The sequence below is a fragment of the Vespula vulgaris genome, chromosome 4 (assembly GCF_905475345.1).
Source record: "Vespula vulgaris chromosome 4, iyVesVulg1.1, whole genome shotgun sequence".
Classification (NCBI taxonomy): domain Eukaryota; kingdom Metazoa; phylum Arthropoda; class Insecta; order Hymenoptera; family Vespidae; genus Vespula; species Vespula vulgaris.
In genome coordinates this window covers 10365012-10380000 of record NC_066589.1, presented here as the reverse complement: position 1 = coordinate 10380000, position 14989 = coordinate 10365012, and the positions used below count along the sequence as shown (strand labels likewise).

Genomic DNA, 14989 nt, shown 5'->3' with positions numbered 1-14989 from the left:
AAAATAAATGTACACAGAGAGTATTATATTTGTTTCCTTTTTTAACTTACTACTTTTAACAAAACCTATGTATTAATTAATGCTTACATCCTAGTATGAAAATTAACTGCATTTTCTTCCTTTTATCTATTTGTATTATTATGTATGAACACATAATGTATACGCGCAAACATATTGTCACAAGACTTGATACATGTACAATAAAATATATTCCACGCTACTTAACATATTTTTCCATAAATTTACGATGGAATTCACTTCTTAAAGAATCGTTAATAAATACATCATGTTTCTTTTTTGGTTCCGACCGTGCACAATTTTTAAAAACAACGTCGTCGTCCCATCTTCTCCTGACTTTCATATCCGTTCTACCGCTTTGGGAGGAGTAATTGAGTAAAGGATTTCCAGAAAGAATATTTTCCATTCTTATTCTTTCTTCTTCTTGTTTCTTTTCCATTTCCTGCAATTAAAGAAAAATAATATAGAACTGGTAAGAAATATATATTTACTATGTAAATAAGAACGTGCGTGCGACATTTACTTTTTTAGCCTGCTCGGCTGCCCTTTCTTTCTTGATCCTTTGTAATTCAGCTACGAGAGCTGCAGTGTCGTCTTCTTCGCTCTCCGACTCGGATTCATCCTCGTCAAGGGGATCGTCTGCGTCTAAGCTAGCTGCTGGAACTTGATCCATTTTTTGTCTTTTTGCATTAAGTGGGGCAGGCTCTCTGGCAGGTTCGATCATACGTCGACTAGAACTTTTATCCTTTTCTCTATCACGTTCTTCCAATTCTTTACGAAAATCGCGACTACGAAGTTCTTCGATCGTACCTTGTCCATGTTCTCTGTAATATCACGTAAAACATTCTGATAAAAATGACGAAGACTAAAATTAAGGTTATGTTCGAAGATTTAATACATGTCTTCTGACTTTACTAAACGATTTCTACGTGTTAAAAGAAAAAGAAAAGAAGAAGTAATGCAATGTAGAGCTTTACGTTTACAAATTTACCTATATTTTAATTTCGTATGAGATGGCAAATCTCTGCTGCTGTATTGTTTCGATATCGCACTTAAATCCTTTTCTCCTCTACCCTGACCACCTCTCGCCGGATCAAACGTTGGCCTTGCAGCCGTTGTCATATTTTATCTTTAATGTTATTCAATATCTGGAAAATAAAAGACTAAAATAAAATCGTCTCAATGGATCATACCGAGCAAAACCGTACGAGAGATGATAGAACTGACTCTGATCTACCTACACAGGTATGTCTTTGTCTTTCTTTGACACACTAGCGGCCCTCTTTCGATATATTGCAAGTTAATATCGATATTCGACTCGACTAATGGCGCGCGAAACATTCAAATTCTTTTGCATTGCTAATGGACGCAACTTAATGGACGCAAAATAATAGTACAACAGTACCATAAGATATAGAAGAACAAAGTTTAACGATGATAATAACAATAATGTAAGGATAACCAAGACCTCTTTTCATTTTTCATACCGTGTTTACTTTTTACTGCGTAGAAAAGATCAACGTTTGTATTTTTATTCAATTCTTTGCGCTTGATCGAAAAAATTCAAGGGACATTTAATTATAGTACGAATATGTATTTTTAATCTTTAAGCTAGCCGTTTTATTATTCATTTGCGTGATATTGCATTTAATAACAGATTGATGTTTCAGTCATTATAAACATATTTTTATAAGAATTGTCGATGTCAATACTGGACAGCATTTCGAACTTTCATACAGCAAAGATGTATAGTATGCATGATATGATGAAACATTTCGTTTTACATTGACGATTCTAATAAAAGAACAATTTGTACATTTGCACATCACATCGCAACGACAATGTAAAAGCTATTAATTCTTTCCCATCCTAATAGTTGTAAGCACTACTATCCCATTGATCGAAATTATATTTGCTCGCACAATGCCGATCTTATTGCCTGGAAAAGTTAACCTTACGACGGATCAATTGTTTATTTTTATATGCACAGTGTATGGGAGAGAGAACGGAGTGTGCGGGTGCAGCACAATGAGATAAGCTCTATAGAATTCCCTTGCTAAGCGACGGACGCGCGCTCTTAGCAGGAATATGCAGGCATACGATCGTAACAGGGTAAAAGTGCCTTGCCGAAAAGTAATCTCAGACTTTGATGGGAGAAGAGTTAATATCGAACGAATTATATATAATGGCAAAAATGTGGATATAATATAAAATTAAAATTACGAACAATAATATTCAGTTCGAAGACTATTGACAACTCTGTAAAAAAAATTCTTGTTAATCTTGTTCTAAAACATCTGAAGCGTGTTATATAAAACTTTTTTATCTTTAATCTAATCTATTGGTGTAAAATAAGATATGTATATTAAATATTATTTGTAAAAGAATCTTTATGTATCATTGAAATAAACTTCAAAATTCCGTTATACAATGGTATTATCTATCTTACTTCTTTTCTTTAAACATTTAAACTGTATTAACACAAATTTGAGATATAACCGTGTCCAACAATTCTTTTACAAATTTATATTCACAGATACTTTAATCCCTAATATTAACAAAGTTTTGAAAATATCTTTAAAAATCACAGAATTTGGAGCAAGTCTCCAAAAATTAATATTTATATATATTTGCTGAGACAAATAAAAGATTAAGATTTCTCTTTTTTATACGACAACTATATACAAAAATTAAAAAAAAAAAAAAAATAATGATGATAGTACAATAACAAAAAATAATGTAATCTATTAAAAATATATCATATGATAAACACATAAACAACTTTTTACAGGATCAAAATAATTTGTGAAAAAAACATGTTTCACAACTAAGAGATAGTACTCGTAATAAGTACATCTTAAATAAGTAGATATATTTTGTGTTACGAGGATATGTCTAACAAGTAAGAAAACTCATTTTTATGGGCAAATCAAAATTAAGAAATTTTTAATTAAAAAAAAAGAAAAAAAAAGAAGAAAGATAAACGAACGATTCTCTTATGGGATTTTAATGAACATTAGATATATCCTTCTATTTTAATTATTTTCCGTTATCAATAAGAGCGTAAACTTATTATATTAAAGATCTCATTTATACACTATGCATGCATACGAAATAAATTATACATGTACGAACCAATTTGTACGTTCGAGAAGTACGAACATATAAATCATAAATTTTTGCACAATGAATTAATAAATGTTTTGCAGCGTATTTCACGGTTTAGTTTGCCATCGTTATTTATATATACTCGTATCTAACAATGTGTGAGATGTCTTATTTTAGTCTTAATAAATAAAAGTTCTTATACATATATATACGCACACATATGTATGTCTATATATGTATATGTACATGTACGTACGTACGTACGTACGACCGTATCTGTGTATGTATGTACATACACACACACGCACGCACGCACGCACCGTATATACGTACTACATATTACAATATATAAAGTTAGACTTTGCACTTGGGAAGTACATACTAATAGAAAATGGATAATAAAAATTGATCTATTCTCCTTATACTTAAAGTGAATTTACAATTGACACTTAGTTAAATCGTTATGCACAAATATTACGTATATTAAAAAAGTGGCAGTGAGTGCATTGGTATAATAGTTATTAATTGAACAATTGTACGATAATGACACATTAATAAGATAAAGATTGCGTTTTATGTATTTAAAGAATACGCTAATCTAAATGTTAAGAATACAAATAAAATATTTAAATATAGCCACTTCTTTTTTTTTCAAATGAGCTGATATAACTTATCATAGTCAGCCTTAAATCTCGTCAGAATAATAACACTAATTTTACCGTTTTATTGCGATATTGGTATGCGTTTCTTCGTATATTGTTGTTTAAACATATCTTTCTAATGTAAAAATGGAAAAGAAAGAATCTCTGCGGTATAAAAAGTGGCCAAGTTAATCATTAATAAATCGTGATACGTGCATGATACGTGAATCGTGACGCGCGCGCACGTATATATGTATACTTTGAGCATAATGAAACTATGTGAATTTGAAAAATTTACTTATTGTATTATATTTAATATGATATATTTTTTCATATTAAATATATATAATATTATTTTATATAGATACTTCATAATTTTATTCCGATTACACAACGGACTTCGAGAGACATAAGACATCAATCTGATGGCTCAGGCTGTGCTCGTGTGACTATTAGCACCACTAATGACACTAAAGAGAGCCGCGCTGTTACGTTTAAAGCTTCCAACTTGTTCGTCTGACCATATAGGTTCACCCAATAACGACGACAAGCTTTGGCAAAGCTTTTGATAATTTTCGCGTAATACTTCCTGATACTCGTGCTGATCGGGAGTAATTAATTTACTGTTGATCTGCAAAGCTGTATAACATATTTTTACAAATTCCCTGAAAAAAGAAAAAAGATAAATAACATCATAGACGTATGATACGAGAAAAAAGATATTCTCATATAACAAAATTACCTAAAAACATCCTTTAACTCTTCGACTTTGTCATCAGGATATTGCGGAGAAAGTGCTGGATCTAAGAATGCAGAGGCATAAGCAAGTGGACCAGCATTTACTGTCACACAAATGCTTCCTTGCAACCGTAATTGAAGTTTTTTTACATCAGTTGGAGCTATCAAAGCCACATCCTCTAATTCTTGAACGCGTTGTCTCATTTCGTCTAAAGCCACTTCGATGGGACTAAGTTCCATTATCCTCTTTTCAATCACTACTATACGTTTTTTTATGTACGGAAAGGAATATTGTGCTATAAATAAAAAGTAACGTTTTATAAGGCTTTCGATGATACAACATGACTAAGAAAATACATATGTCGTTGGAATTATATACACAGAGATAAAAGTTTATGCTCGTACTTGTTAAAATAGTTCTTCTTTTCCACTGATCTTCAGGATTTGCCCTTACCCGGCCATCTTTCGTAAATGGAGTTTCGAACATGAAACAAGATACGTTGTGATTTTGTTCAAATTCCGTTTGACGAGTATCTAATTCTATTTTATCGAAGTACGGAGTTACGTGCGTCACTTGAATATATGCTATTTTTGAATCTAATTCAGCGACATTGACGGGTACGGAATCCATTATCATTTTGACATTTTCTAAACCAAATTTCTCTGAATATAAATGATGAAGACGTTCTGAAATTTCTGACAATGACGTCACTTTAGGTTCTTTATATATATACTCTTGGCCATTTTCTTCTTCGAAATATGCCTGGAACAATAAATAATCACAGTAGGATAAACTTATTGCAATTAGGAATAAGACAATAAATGGTAAACTAACGAAGCTTACAGATCCAAAAAATGCAATTCTATAAAATCTCCCAAGAAGCCGTTTACCGGATTTGGTGACTTCGACAATTTTATTGCAAGCTTGTGCTAAATGTGTATAACAATTTGCTAAAGCCTCATAATTTCTTTTCTCTTCGTACATAGGAACTATTAAGCGATACAAATGTCCGAGTAATTCAAAACGTTCTGCTTTTTCTAACATTTCAGCACAAAGTTCCAATTGCTCGAGCAATAAATATTCTGTGTAATGAATATCTTGAACGCCTGTAGAAAAAATAATTTAAAGTAAAGTATTTTTTATTCACGTTAAATGTGTACAAAGAAAATCTTTTGCATGCAAATCGCCACACATTAAAAAATATTACGTAAATTTGCATATTTACGTTTTCATAAAAAAATATTACGTTTTTCAAATACACGCTCTAAGTTTGAAACTGTTATTGTTATTACGTTTATAAATCGATATAGAATTTCCTTAACGTACAATACAAACATGTGCAAGAAGACATACAAATCTCACCAGCATCGAGCTTAAGACTACGCTCGTCTCTAGAAATGTTCACGGAAATACTGTCAAAAGCCTCTGCTCCCCATGTATGAACTTTCTTCAATTTCAAATATTCTGCCATTAAAGCTGCAATATGTAATTGGCAACAAGCCGCCTAAGGAGAACACACTTAATCATGTATAGCTACCATGTGTGTGTGTGTGTGTGTGTGTGTGGGTGGGTGGGTGTGCACACGTATGTATACACACGTATACACAAAACATGAATAAATACCTCGGAATAATTTCCATCTCTCGCATGATTTCTAGCCATAGTTTCCAACCAAGTATGTCTCAATTCGGGTGTACTGGCATAAGAATTGGCCAAACTATGTTGTAAATCAACAAGCATCTCAGGATCATTGTTATGTTCCCTCATTTGTGCTGTTGCCATTAAAACTGTTCGAATTCTTTTATTCAAATCTTTAACTTCAACTGGAAAACCAGTACCTTTCATCACTTTATCGGAAGAAGCATAACTATTTATCAATGACAATGATTCTTGAAATCTTGAATTATTCAAACCAATCACATTTCCAAGCATTTGTGAAACTGAGATTATTACCTGTAAAAAATAAATTGGAAGGAAATTGTATAACAAATGTTGTTAGTTTAAAAAATATTTTTCAAAAATAATTTCACCTGTAAATGCACTCTTGTTAATCCTTTTCTACTAGTAAATTCAAAATTACTTCTCATAAGCAGATATAGTAAAGCACATGATTCTTGTCTAATAGAACTAAGTTTACTATTACAACATCTCAATAATTCATAACATAATCGCCCACAAAGTGCCGCATTTCCTGAAAATATATATTAGAATATACGTTAATTGTTATTAGATAAAGTAGTTGCAACTTAACAACTTTGTGACACACACACACACACACACACACACACACCTTGAAACAAAGCAATAGAATAATTATTTAAAAATGCCCGAAGTCCAGCAAACACGTGACGTAGCAATGTCTCCGATTGACCGACTTGAAGAAAGGATAAATAGATATTGAAGAGTTTTTGCATTATTGGATTTTCTCCATCATCTGCTAAAAGTGCATCCTATATGAAAAGAAAATATATTATTGTTACTATTAATTGCTACAACATTATATGCCCGCCCATGCACGCACGGATATATAAATATAAATTACACCTTAAAATGAATACAAAAGAGGCCTAGGCAGTCAAGTGCTATAAGACCAACTTCTGTAGCCATATTTGCCTCTAGTAAAGCCTGATACATTTTACCACTGTCACTTTCAATAAGATTCTCTCTAGTAACAGTATTATGTGGTTGCAGTGTACCAGTAGTTGGACTTTCAGTAGTGAAATCTGGTGGTGCCATTCTAGCTGGCAATGTCATTGCTTTTACTGTACGCGGTTTTCCAGAATTATTTATTATATTTGCAGCTATTTGTCTTTTACCAACATATTTAAAATGATGAAGACTTATCCTGAAAAAAGAAAAAGAAACAAGATATTTATTAAATAATTTCTTTTTTTATAACAAAAAAAGAATGATCATTAAGACGACTTACTCAATTACTGTAAAAAAACTCAATATCTCGGAATCACTGCATTGTTGCCACCATGCAATAACTTGATGATCGCCTAAATATTTGATGACAAATAAAAAACAAAGCAATATATCCTTAACTTCAGAGGATTGTAATTTATCACATCTAGGTGAAGCCTGTGTAACGCTCAAAGAACGAGAATGCCTTTTTTTATCACTTATACCATTTTCTACAGATTCGCGAATAATTGCTGTTTCTTGCGATATATTTGATTGCGAGGCACCTGACATCGTTGATGTATCTGATTCTATACTGGTACAAGAATAGCCATTCACCAAACCTTGTCCAGCGATAGCAGCAAAATATGTAGAATCTCGTAGATGAATAGATGCTCTGATTGGAGATTGCGTATCCAAATTTAATGTAAGTCTATAAATAATTAATTATTATGTAATTTCAAATAAATATCATCATCATTAATAACAACTACTATATAATAATGATGACGATGATGATGATAGTAGTAGCAGCAGTGTAGTAGTAGTAGTGTAGTAGTAGTAGTAGTGTAGTAGTAGTAGTAGCAGTAGTAGCAGTAGTAGTGTAGTAGTAGTAGTAACATTGTAATTAAATATAACTCTTCTGATCAGACCTGTGAATGGACTTGGGAGTGCCTGCTGTTATAGTACTATTAGCAATATCTTTAGTTGCCAAAAAGGAACTGCTAGTTGATATTCGATTTATATCATTGTGTTTATTTTCTATTTTAGAACTGTCATGTACAGATTGTAAACGCATCAAATTTTCCAATACTATCTCTAACCATGGTATATAAATGGATGCTATCCTACTCAATTGTCCCTGCCATTTAAAAATATACAAATTTAATCAATAAGAATAAGAATAATACAACCAATGAAATTGGAACGAAGTAAATATTCTAATTAGAAACCTTATTTTGGTATCTATCATCCAGTTCGTGCTTAGCTAAGAGATCTCTTAAAGTAGTTATGGCAACTTTTCGAATTTGCATGATTTCATTAAGAGATATTTTGATTTCTTGGAGTAATAAGCCAACCAAAAAATGATGCTTACAAAAATCCTCTGATAAACAGTATTCATTCATCAAATCTGTAAATAATATGAATAATTAAAATAAAGTTAATATAATATTGTATATCCATATCATGCGTTTAATGAAGAACAGTTTATAATATGCAAAAACCTATTACGCATAATGTAATGATTAATAAAACTATTCAATAAGGAACAATCGTGACAAATATTTTAATCTACTTATTAACAGTGATGAAAAAGAGAAGAACTGTGTACTACTCCCACTCACTATGGCTACAATAAGAAACCACAATAAAGATGGGAGTACATGAATATTGTCTTAACATACCATTACATTCTGGCTCTTTCTCAGTATTTTCTAAGCAAGGAATAAAGTTATTATTTTACAAAATTTAAAAATATTCGTAAAATTTTACCTAAACACAATCTCTTACCTCTAGGTGAAATACGAGACTGCATCATTGGTAAATTAAAAGATATATAATGTTCGTGAGAACAAATGATTTGAAGAAACGTAAATTTAAAATCATGTAGAGTGCGTGGATCTCCAGGAGAAAATTTATCCACGTATGAATTGATCAAACGAAAAACGAAACCACGATCCATGAATGTGAGGCAATGCTATTAAATAAATACACAATATATTGTCAATTTACAATTATTATCATTATTTGAAGTTTCCATTTAAATAATGTTTAAAGTACCTTTAACAATTGAGCAAGGCTTTTATTTAATTCATGAGTTTCAACCGGCATTTCTTTGTATTTATTTATTATATATGGCATAATTACGTCTAATAGATACTTAATGCGTTCATGATACTCTTTCGAAAATCTTTCATTTCTATGCATCTGGAAAAATGTTGATAAATGTCAAGATTAATCTTTATAGTAACCTAAATATTATATACTTACTGTCAAGTGCACATCAAATTATTAACTTACTTTTATTCTACCAGTAGTAAGTAGATATTGTGCCATACTTTTAATCATTATCTCAAAGAAGAAATTAGAATGACGCATGAATTTGTTAATTACCAAGAAATCCGTATTGTTTGGTTGTAATAGTATTGGTAGATATTTTCCTAATTGTTCATGAACGGTCATATTGCAGGTTGCTTGTGTTGGCGATAGAAAGACAAACTATAAAAAGCAGTATATATGTGTATTGTTAAATCTGTGAAATTAAAAATAATATAAAAATCAATTTTCCTTTTTTACCTTGATGTAAGCCTGAAGTATTTCTTTTCGACCAGCTTCATGTATCATATTTATAATGTGTATTAGTACTCTAATAATATACAATCCTACTTCTTCGCCGATATTATATGTCAATAATGTGAACAATTGATTTAATATAGTAGGAAGAAAAGTAATCGCTGTCACCAACTGTATTGCATGCGCTGCTTTCAATATTTTGCACGTTTCTGTATCCGACGGCATTACAGATGGCCTTGTATCCAGAATTCGTTCGGCATGAGCAAAGAGATTGTACAAATGAGGATCGCGAGTAAATACTGTTGATATTAATTGAAAAGCTACTGTAAATATTGGTCTTTGTGAATCAATCCATGTAATGTCTGGACCAGCATTCTGAAATTAAATAAATCAATATTTATTTAAGCATATACAAAATGTTCGTGATATTTGCATTTTCGTAAAAAGATAAATCAGCAAGCAATTAATAAATTTGTTATTTATACTTAACACACAATTAGTTTCGTGCAATTTGGAATGCAGTGATAGTCCGTTAATGTGATCAAAAATTGATGTGGTGTGGGTGTGGGTGTGGGTGTGCGTGTGCGTGTGCGTGTGCGTGTGTACACCAGATATATAATCTTTATTAAAATATTGACTCACTTATTGGATGATTGATTAAAATGATGAAATAGTCAAAACACACAATGGCCATGCTTGTATTCAAAACCTCTGTGCACTTTGCAAGCACTGCTAAGAATAAGATAAGGCTTTCTTCCACAAATCATGATATTCCATTGTTAAATGTAATCAAATTTCATCTACTATGACTTTTCTATAGAATTTAATTCTCCGTGTAACGCAAGATTTTCGTAATTACTTTTATAATTATGATAAAGCGAATTGCAAATGAAAGCCACATCTTGAAACATAACAAGTATTAGAAGTTAAAATCAATAATTTGATCTTACTCTTACCCCTTTTCCCAGACCAAGGGGTTGAATGGAAAGATATCCTTGTGGTAAATGCGTTGCAACAGGTAGAACTTGAACATTTACATCCATATCTACATTGAGTCTGTAAGCATATGGATTATATAGATTTAAAAATTAGATATTTATTGTATGGTCAGTAGAACGCACGTATATAAAAAATCGTATGCTTACCTCCCTTTATATAACAACGGAGCCCAAGCATAACCAACGCAATTTTCAATCCCATTTTCCTTTTTCTTATTCATATCACAGCTTATATGATAAAATGAAAAAAGCAAGTGATGTTTTGAATGAAGTTTTGTTGGTAATCTTATTTTAATTTCTTCGTACCAAGATGGAATAGCGTTATGATGTAACACTGCACAAGACGCTCGTACGCACAACAATGGTGTACCTGGACGGCCATAGATACACTATATAAAAAAAAAAAAAAAACATGAGAAATATATAAAAGCTTCAAATATATAAATAAATGAAAAAGTAGTAAGTTTGCGTTGTATATACTCTTAAAGGTTCCACATTTTCTCCATCATCATCTCGTAATTCAATGATACACGCAATATTTCTAGCTCTTGTGAATATCTTCTGAGTATCAAAAGATAAAGTTTGTGGATAAACATAAAGATGATTGACGTATGTGGTATAAGGATGAACATCCTTTTCAGACGTACTTTCAAATTCTGCAATTTCAAGAGTTGGATCGTTTACAGGTGGAATGGGAAATGGTTTCAAGGGAGCCAAGGATGTCGACAATGTATCTGAAAATAGAGAAACGTTGAATTTAAACCGCACATTTGAATGCGCGGGTGGGTGCGCGCGCGCGCGCTCGTGTATTACACTTGTACGAAAAAAGGCATACTTTCTGGTATCTCAATGATGGATTCAATTTTTATTTTCAACCATCCAGGTATAACAGTTAGTTTGCTAAGTTTTTCGGGTCTGCAAACGAAAAAAAAAAAAAGAATAAGAAAGTGTAGATAGCGAGCGTATTCGAATAATGATGTCAGTAAATCAATACGTACTTCCTATACTCTGAAAGCAGTTTTAATAACTCTTCATCTCTGATTTTATTCCCTTCCTGCCTATATATTGCTGGAAAGTCTGGAGAAGTATCCAACTCGTTGCTATATAGTCTAAATAAAGGTCTGGCTGCCCAAGCGAATGGCATTCTATAATTTCCTAATCTAAAAAATAAACATTAATTAGTTATAAACTATATGTTCAAGATAATGACATAATAATAAAAAAAAAGGCTTTTACCTTTGGCAACATGCTCTAACTTGTTTATGTACTTTTAATCCTAATCTTGGATCTTTAGTTGTTCTTATATATGGTTCAGAAGTTTGACATATATTTCCTTGCAATATCTTATCTATTCTTACCACAAGAAATATATCGGGATGAGGATTACTAACATGAAATATAGCCTAGAAGGAGATAAAATATATACCTGTATACACACACGCGCGCGCAAATATATATATATATATATGTATGTATGTATGTATGTATATATATTTACATTGGCTAACAAAGCAGTCGTTTAAATAAATACCTGCTTTGGATGTTTTATCCAATCCAATGGTACAGTTTTCAATTCTTCTGGCAAACTTATATTTTCATTAGATTCTGTCATAATGCTAGTAGGACTTAATTCCTTTATCATTCCTTGTACAATTTCGTGATTAATATCGAAATAAAAATTTTCAGTGAGTTTCCTGCCGTGTTTTGCATCAAAAAGACATAATGTTGTTTGGTACGGTTCCACTTGGCAAAGAGTTTCTTTTTCATCAATCGGAGCTTGTAATCTAAACTTAAGACTTTCGCATTTAATAAAAATTCTATGTCCAAATTGTTCCTTATATGGATCAATATTGTGTTCGGTAGAATTTCCTGTAGATGCTTTTACGCGTAACATGTGGGAATATAGACTAAACAAAGGTTTTCTATTTTCCCGTCTAGCTAATGCTATGCTTGTATCAGTTTCCCTGGAGTATTTAATTAATTGTGGATTCATACTCTGTTCCAAACCTTTCAATGTTCCATATACCTGTACACGTTTGTTCAAATAAATATTTTTATATATACGATGTATAAATAATAGTTGATTTTCAAACGATTAAAAATAGTAGAACATTCAGATTTTTATGTATATTAAAACGATTACCTGCATTGGTTGAGGAGAAGGAGGAGGAGTATTACATGTTCTTTCTAAAGATGCAGCACGTTTCTCTTCCTGTTGTTTATAATGTTGTAATACAGAATTCAATTTTGATAACCAATCTTGCATATCTGTTTCATTATCGGCCGCTAATGTATAAGACTTGTGAGTTCCTGTCATTCTTAACTCAAAACAGTATCTTCCACGTTTTGGATTTTTAACAACTTCTGTACAAAAGTCCATTACTATTGCTAATTTAGCTTCGCCCTTTTTCTCATCTTTGAAAAATTCTAAAATGTATGTCCCATCGACTTCCTGTCTTAAATGACAAAAACGTCTTTTAAAAGATTTTGAGCCTATATGAGCAAACATTCGATCGGAACTTCCAATTTCAGGTCCTTTCATTAAGTATCCTTCCCTTGTAATCCCATTATTTTTGATTAAATCCTAAAGGAAATTTGTTAAAATGCCTTATAAAATAAAAATAGAATTCATTTTTATTATTTTCTTTATTGTGAGATAATTACCTCATCGACTTGATCCACCTCCGTATCAATTTCATATACTTCATCTTTGAGATCATCTGCTTTCGTTATTCTGTAAAATATATACGTGAGTGTGTGTGTGCGCGCGCGCACGTGTATATGTATTCGTAAACGATTTTTTAAAATTGAAAATGTTACTAAATAGACAAACAATCTTGTTTTACACACATACGCACGCGCGCACACACACACAGACAGACAGACAGACAGACAGACAACTTTTGCAATCTTTGATACATTTTCATTGAAAACATACTTGGGTAAATCGAGATAACTCCCGTTGTATGCAGAATATTTGTAATGTACCAAATTCCAATTGGAGGTGTAACTTCGTAAACATTCTTTGGTCAGGAGACTTCCACCTTCCTCGTCGTTATCCGAAATATATTGCGCTGTTGGCACAATAGTGCGATAACGTCTCGGTAAGACGACTTGCTATATAAAAAGAAGTTAATATAAAAATTAAAACATATACGTATATAAAAGTATTTTACAAAGAAATAAATATAAAATATAGTAAATTTAACAAAAGTTGAGCTTTAAAATTTCTAATGCTTAATTATCATATTATCGTTATTTCTTATCTTTCTACATAAAGGATGTAGGATCCGGACAAGGATGAAGATAAGAGCCAACAAACTTGAACTCACAGAAACATCGTCAGGCGGATAAAGCAATAATTCTCTTTGCGGATCATTCTGTAATAACGTTTTATTCTTTAACACAAAGCTCTCAAAATCTATAGGGTCAACTAAATGTGGTTTACTCTGAAATAAAAATGAGATAGATATAATTAATATAAGGGAGAAATAAAAAGTATATAAAGCATTTATAATCAAATTATTTTAAAAATCAATATTATGTTTCTAGCGAAGATGTTCATATTGTTGAGAACCAAACACGTCATATGACGTGGTTTATATATAGACTTTATAGATTAAAAAATATTTTTTCTCTTATAGATAATGTAATCGATCGATCAGTTATATTGTGAAGTGTAATCAAGATTAAATAAATAATTGAAGAATTCAATTATCAACACTTTAGATCTTTGTAAATAAAGTGCATCAACGTATAAAATATGATAGAGAGGGCAAGACAATCTTAAATTTATGAATTATTGCATAATTGTTGAAAATCGTAGGAAATCTGAAAATAGTTAGGCGTGATCGGGCGCGTAAGTATCGGTTCAAGCACGTCAGTAGCCCCTACCTGTACGGTACTTTCGCGTACAACCTGAGAAACTGTTTCTCGTAATTGTGCGGCCATACCCGGCTTTCCCAGGCCGCGTGTGAATTTCCTTTCGCTCATCTTCTTCGATGACACATCGCTCCCATCATCTCTTTTCAAGAAAAGCACTCGAAATCATCACTAAATCTTCGAAAGCTCCTCATGTACATTCAACTGATACATAGTAATTTATCATGGCAGTGCATGGTAACTAGATTTAGGGATAATATTTTTACAATATGGAGGATAAAACCACCGTAAATTTTTCGAAAAAAAAAAGAAAGAAAGAAAAAAAAAAGAAAGAAAGAAGAAAGAAAATCAACCAACGTTTTCCCGATACTATTTTCGAACGCGCTTTTCTAAATTATATAACG

The 14989-nt window shown here is 31.7% G+C and overlaps 2 protein-coding genes across 11 annotated transcripts; both read right to left on the bottom strand.

Moving 5' to 3' along the window:
* Positions 1 to 4: 4 nt before the first annotated feature.
* On the bottom strand, positions 5 to 1408 carry LOC127063550 (protein CWC15 homolog B). Of its 2 annotated transcripts, none has more exons than XM_050993498.1 (4): positions 1260 to 1408; positions 1010 to 1166; positions 542 to 842; positions 5 to 460 (listed from the first exon to the last, which is right to left on the bottom strand). In XM_050993498.1, exons 2-4 carry the CDS (start codon positions 1138 to 1140, stop codon positions 218 to 220), a joined length of 675 nt encoding a protein of 224 aa, XP_050849455.1. In that variant the 5' UTR covers positions 1141 to 1166; positions 1260 to 1408; the 3' UTR covers positions 5 to 217. The 2 variants fall into 2 exon arrangements, with proteins under 2 accessions (XP_050849455.1, XP_050849454.1); XM_050993497.1 differs by having other exon boundaries at positions 1246 to 1297.
* A 204-nt stretch (positions 1409 to 1612) lies between these two features.
* Positions 1613 to 14850, bottom strand: LOC127063517 (dedicator of cytokinesis protein 9). 9 transcript variants are annotated; one of them, XM_050993422.1, is made up of 29 exons: positions 14598 to 14850; positions 14036 to 14152; positions 13642 to 13820; positions 13368 to 13437; positions 12847 to 13287; positions 12235 to 12729; positions 11940 to 12106; positions 11702 to 11863; positions 11539 to 11618; positions 11184 to 11437; positions 10851 to 11092; positions 10656 to 10761; positions 9709 to 10080; positions 9526 to 9630; positions 9193 to 9339; positions 8923 to 9109; positions 8757 to 8846; positions 8364 to 8542; positions 8064 to 8272; positions 7436 to 7843; positions 7051 to 7351; positions 6797 to 6956; positions 6537 to 6697; positions 6130 to 6459; positions 5860 to 6010; positions 5350 to 5612; positions 4911 to 5268; positions 4510 to 4801; positions 1613 to 4432 (listed from the first exon to the last, which is right to left on the bottom strand). In XM_050993422.1, exons 1-29 carry the CDS (start codon positions 14694 to 14696, stop codon positions 4198 to 4200), a joined length of 6360 nt encoding a protein of 2119 aa, XP_050849379.1. In that variant the 5' UTR covers positions 14697 to 14850; the 3' UTR covers positions 1613 to 4197. The 9 variants fall into 9 exon arrangements, with proteins under 9 accessions (XP_050849379.1, XP_050849372.1, XP_050849374.1 ...); XM_050993415.1 differs by having other exon boundaries at positions 9433 to 9630; positions 14598 to 14849; XM_050993417.1 differs by having other exon boundaries at positions 5869 to 6010; positions 9433 to 9630; positions 14598 to 14848.
* Between the last annotated feature and the right edge of the window lie 139 nt (positions 14851 to 14989).

Bases quoted from the DNA above. Each gene is read 5' to 3' on its own strand.
- LOC127063517 (XM_050993415.1), bottom strand. From the start codon at position 14,696: ATGAGCGAAAGGAAATTCACACGCGGCCTGGGAAAGCCGGGTATGGCC. The intron at 12,107-12,234 runs GTATTTATTTAA...ATCTCCTTCTAG, and splicing joins GGATAAAACATCCAAAGCAG to GCTATATTTCATGTTAGTAA. The intron at 4,433-4,509 runs GTAATTTTGTTA...TTCTTTTTTCAG, and splicing joins GAGTTAAAGGATGTTTTTAG to GGAATTTGTAAAAATATGTT.
- LOC127063550 (XM_050993498.1), bottom strand. From the start codon at position 1,140: ATGACAACGGCTGCAAGGCCAACGTTTGATCCGGCGAGAGGTGGTCAG. The intron at 843-1,009 runs GTAAATTTGTAA...GTGATATTACAG, and splicing joins CATACGAAATTAAAATATAG to AGAACATGGACAAGGTACGA. The intron at 461-541 runs GTAAATGTCGCA...CTTTAATTGCAG, and splicing joins CAGCCGAGCAGGCTAAAAAA to GAAATGGAAAAGAAACAAGA.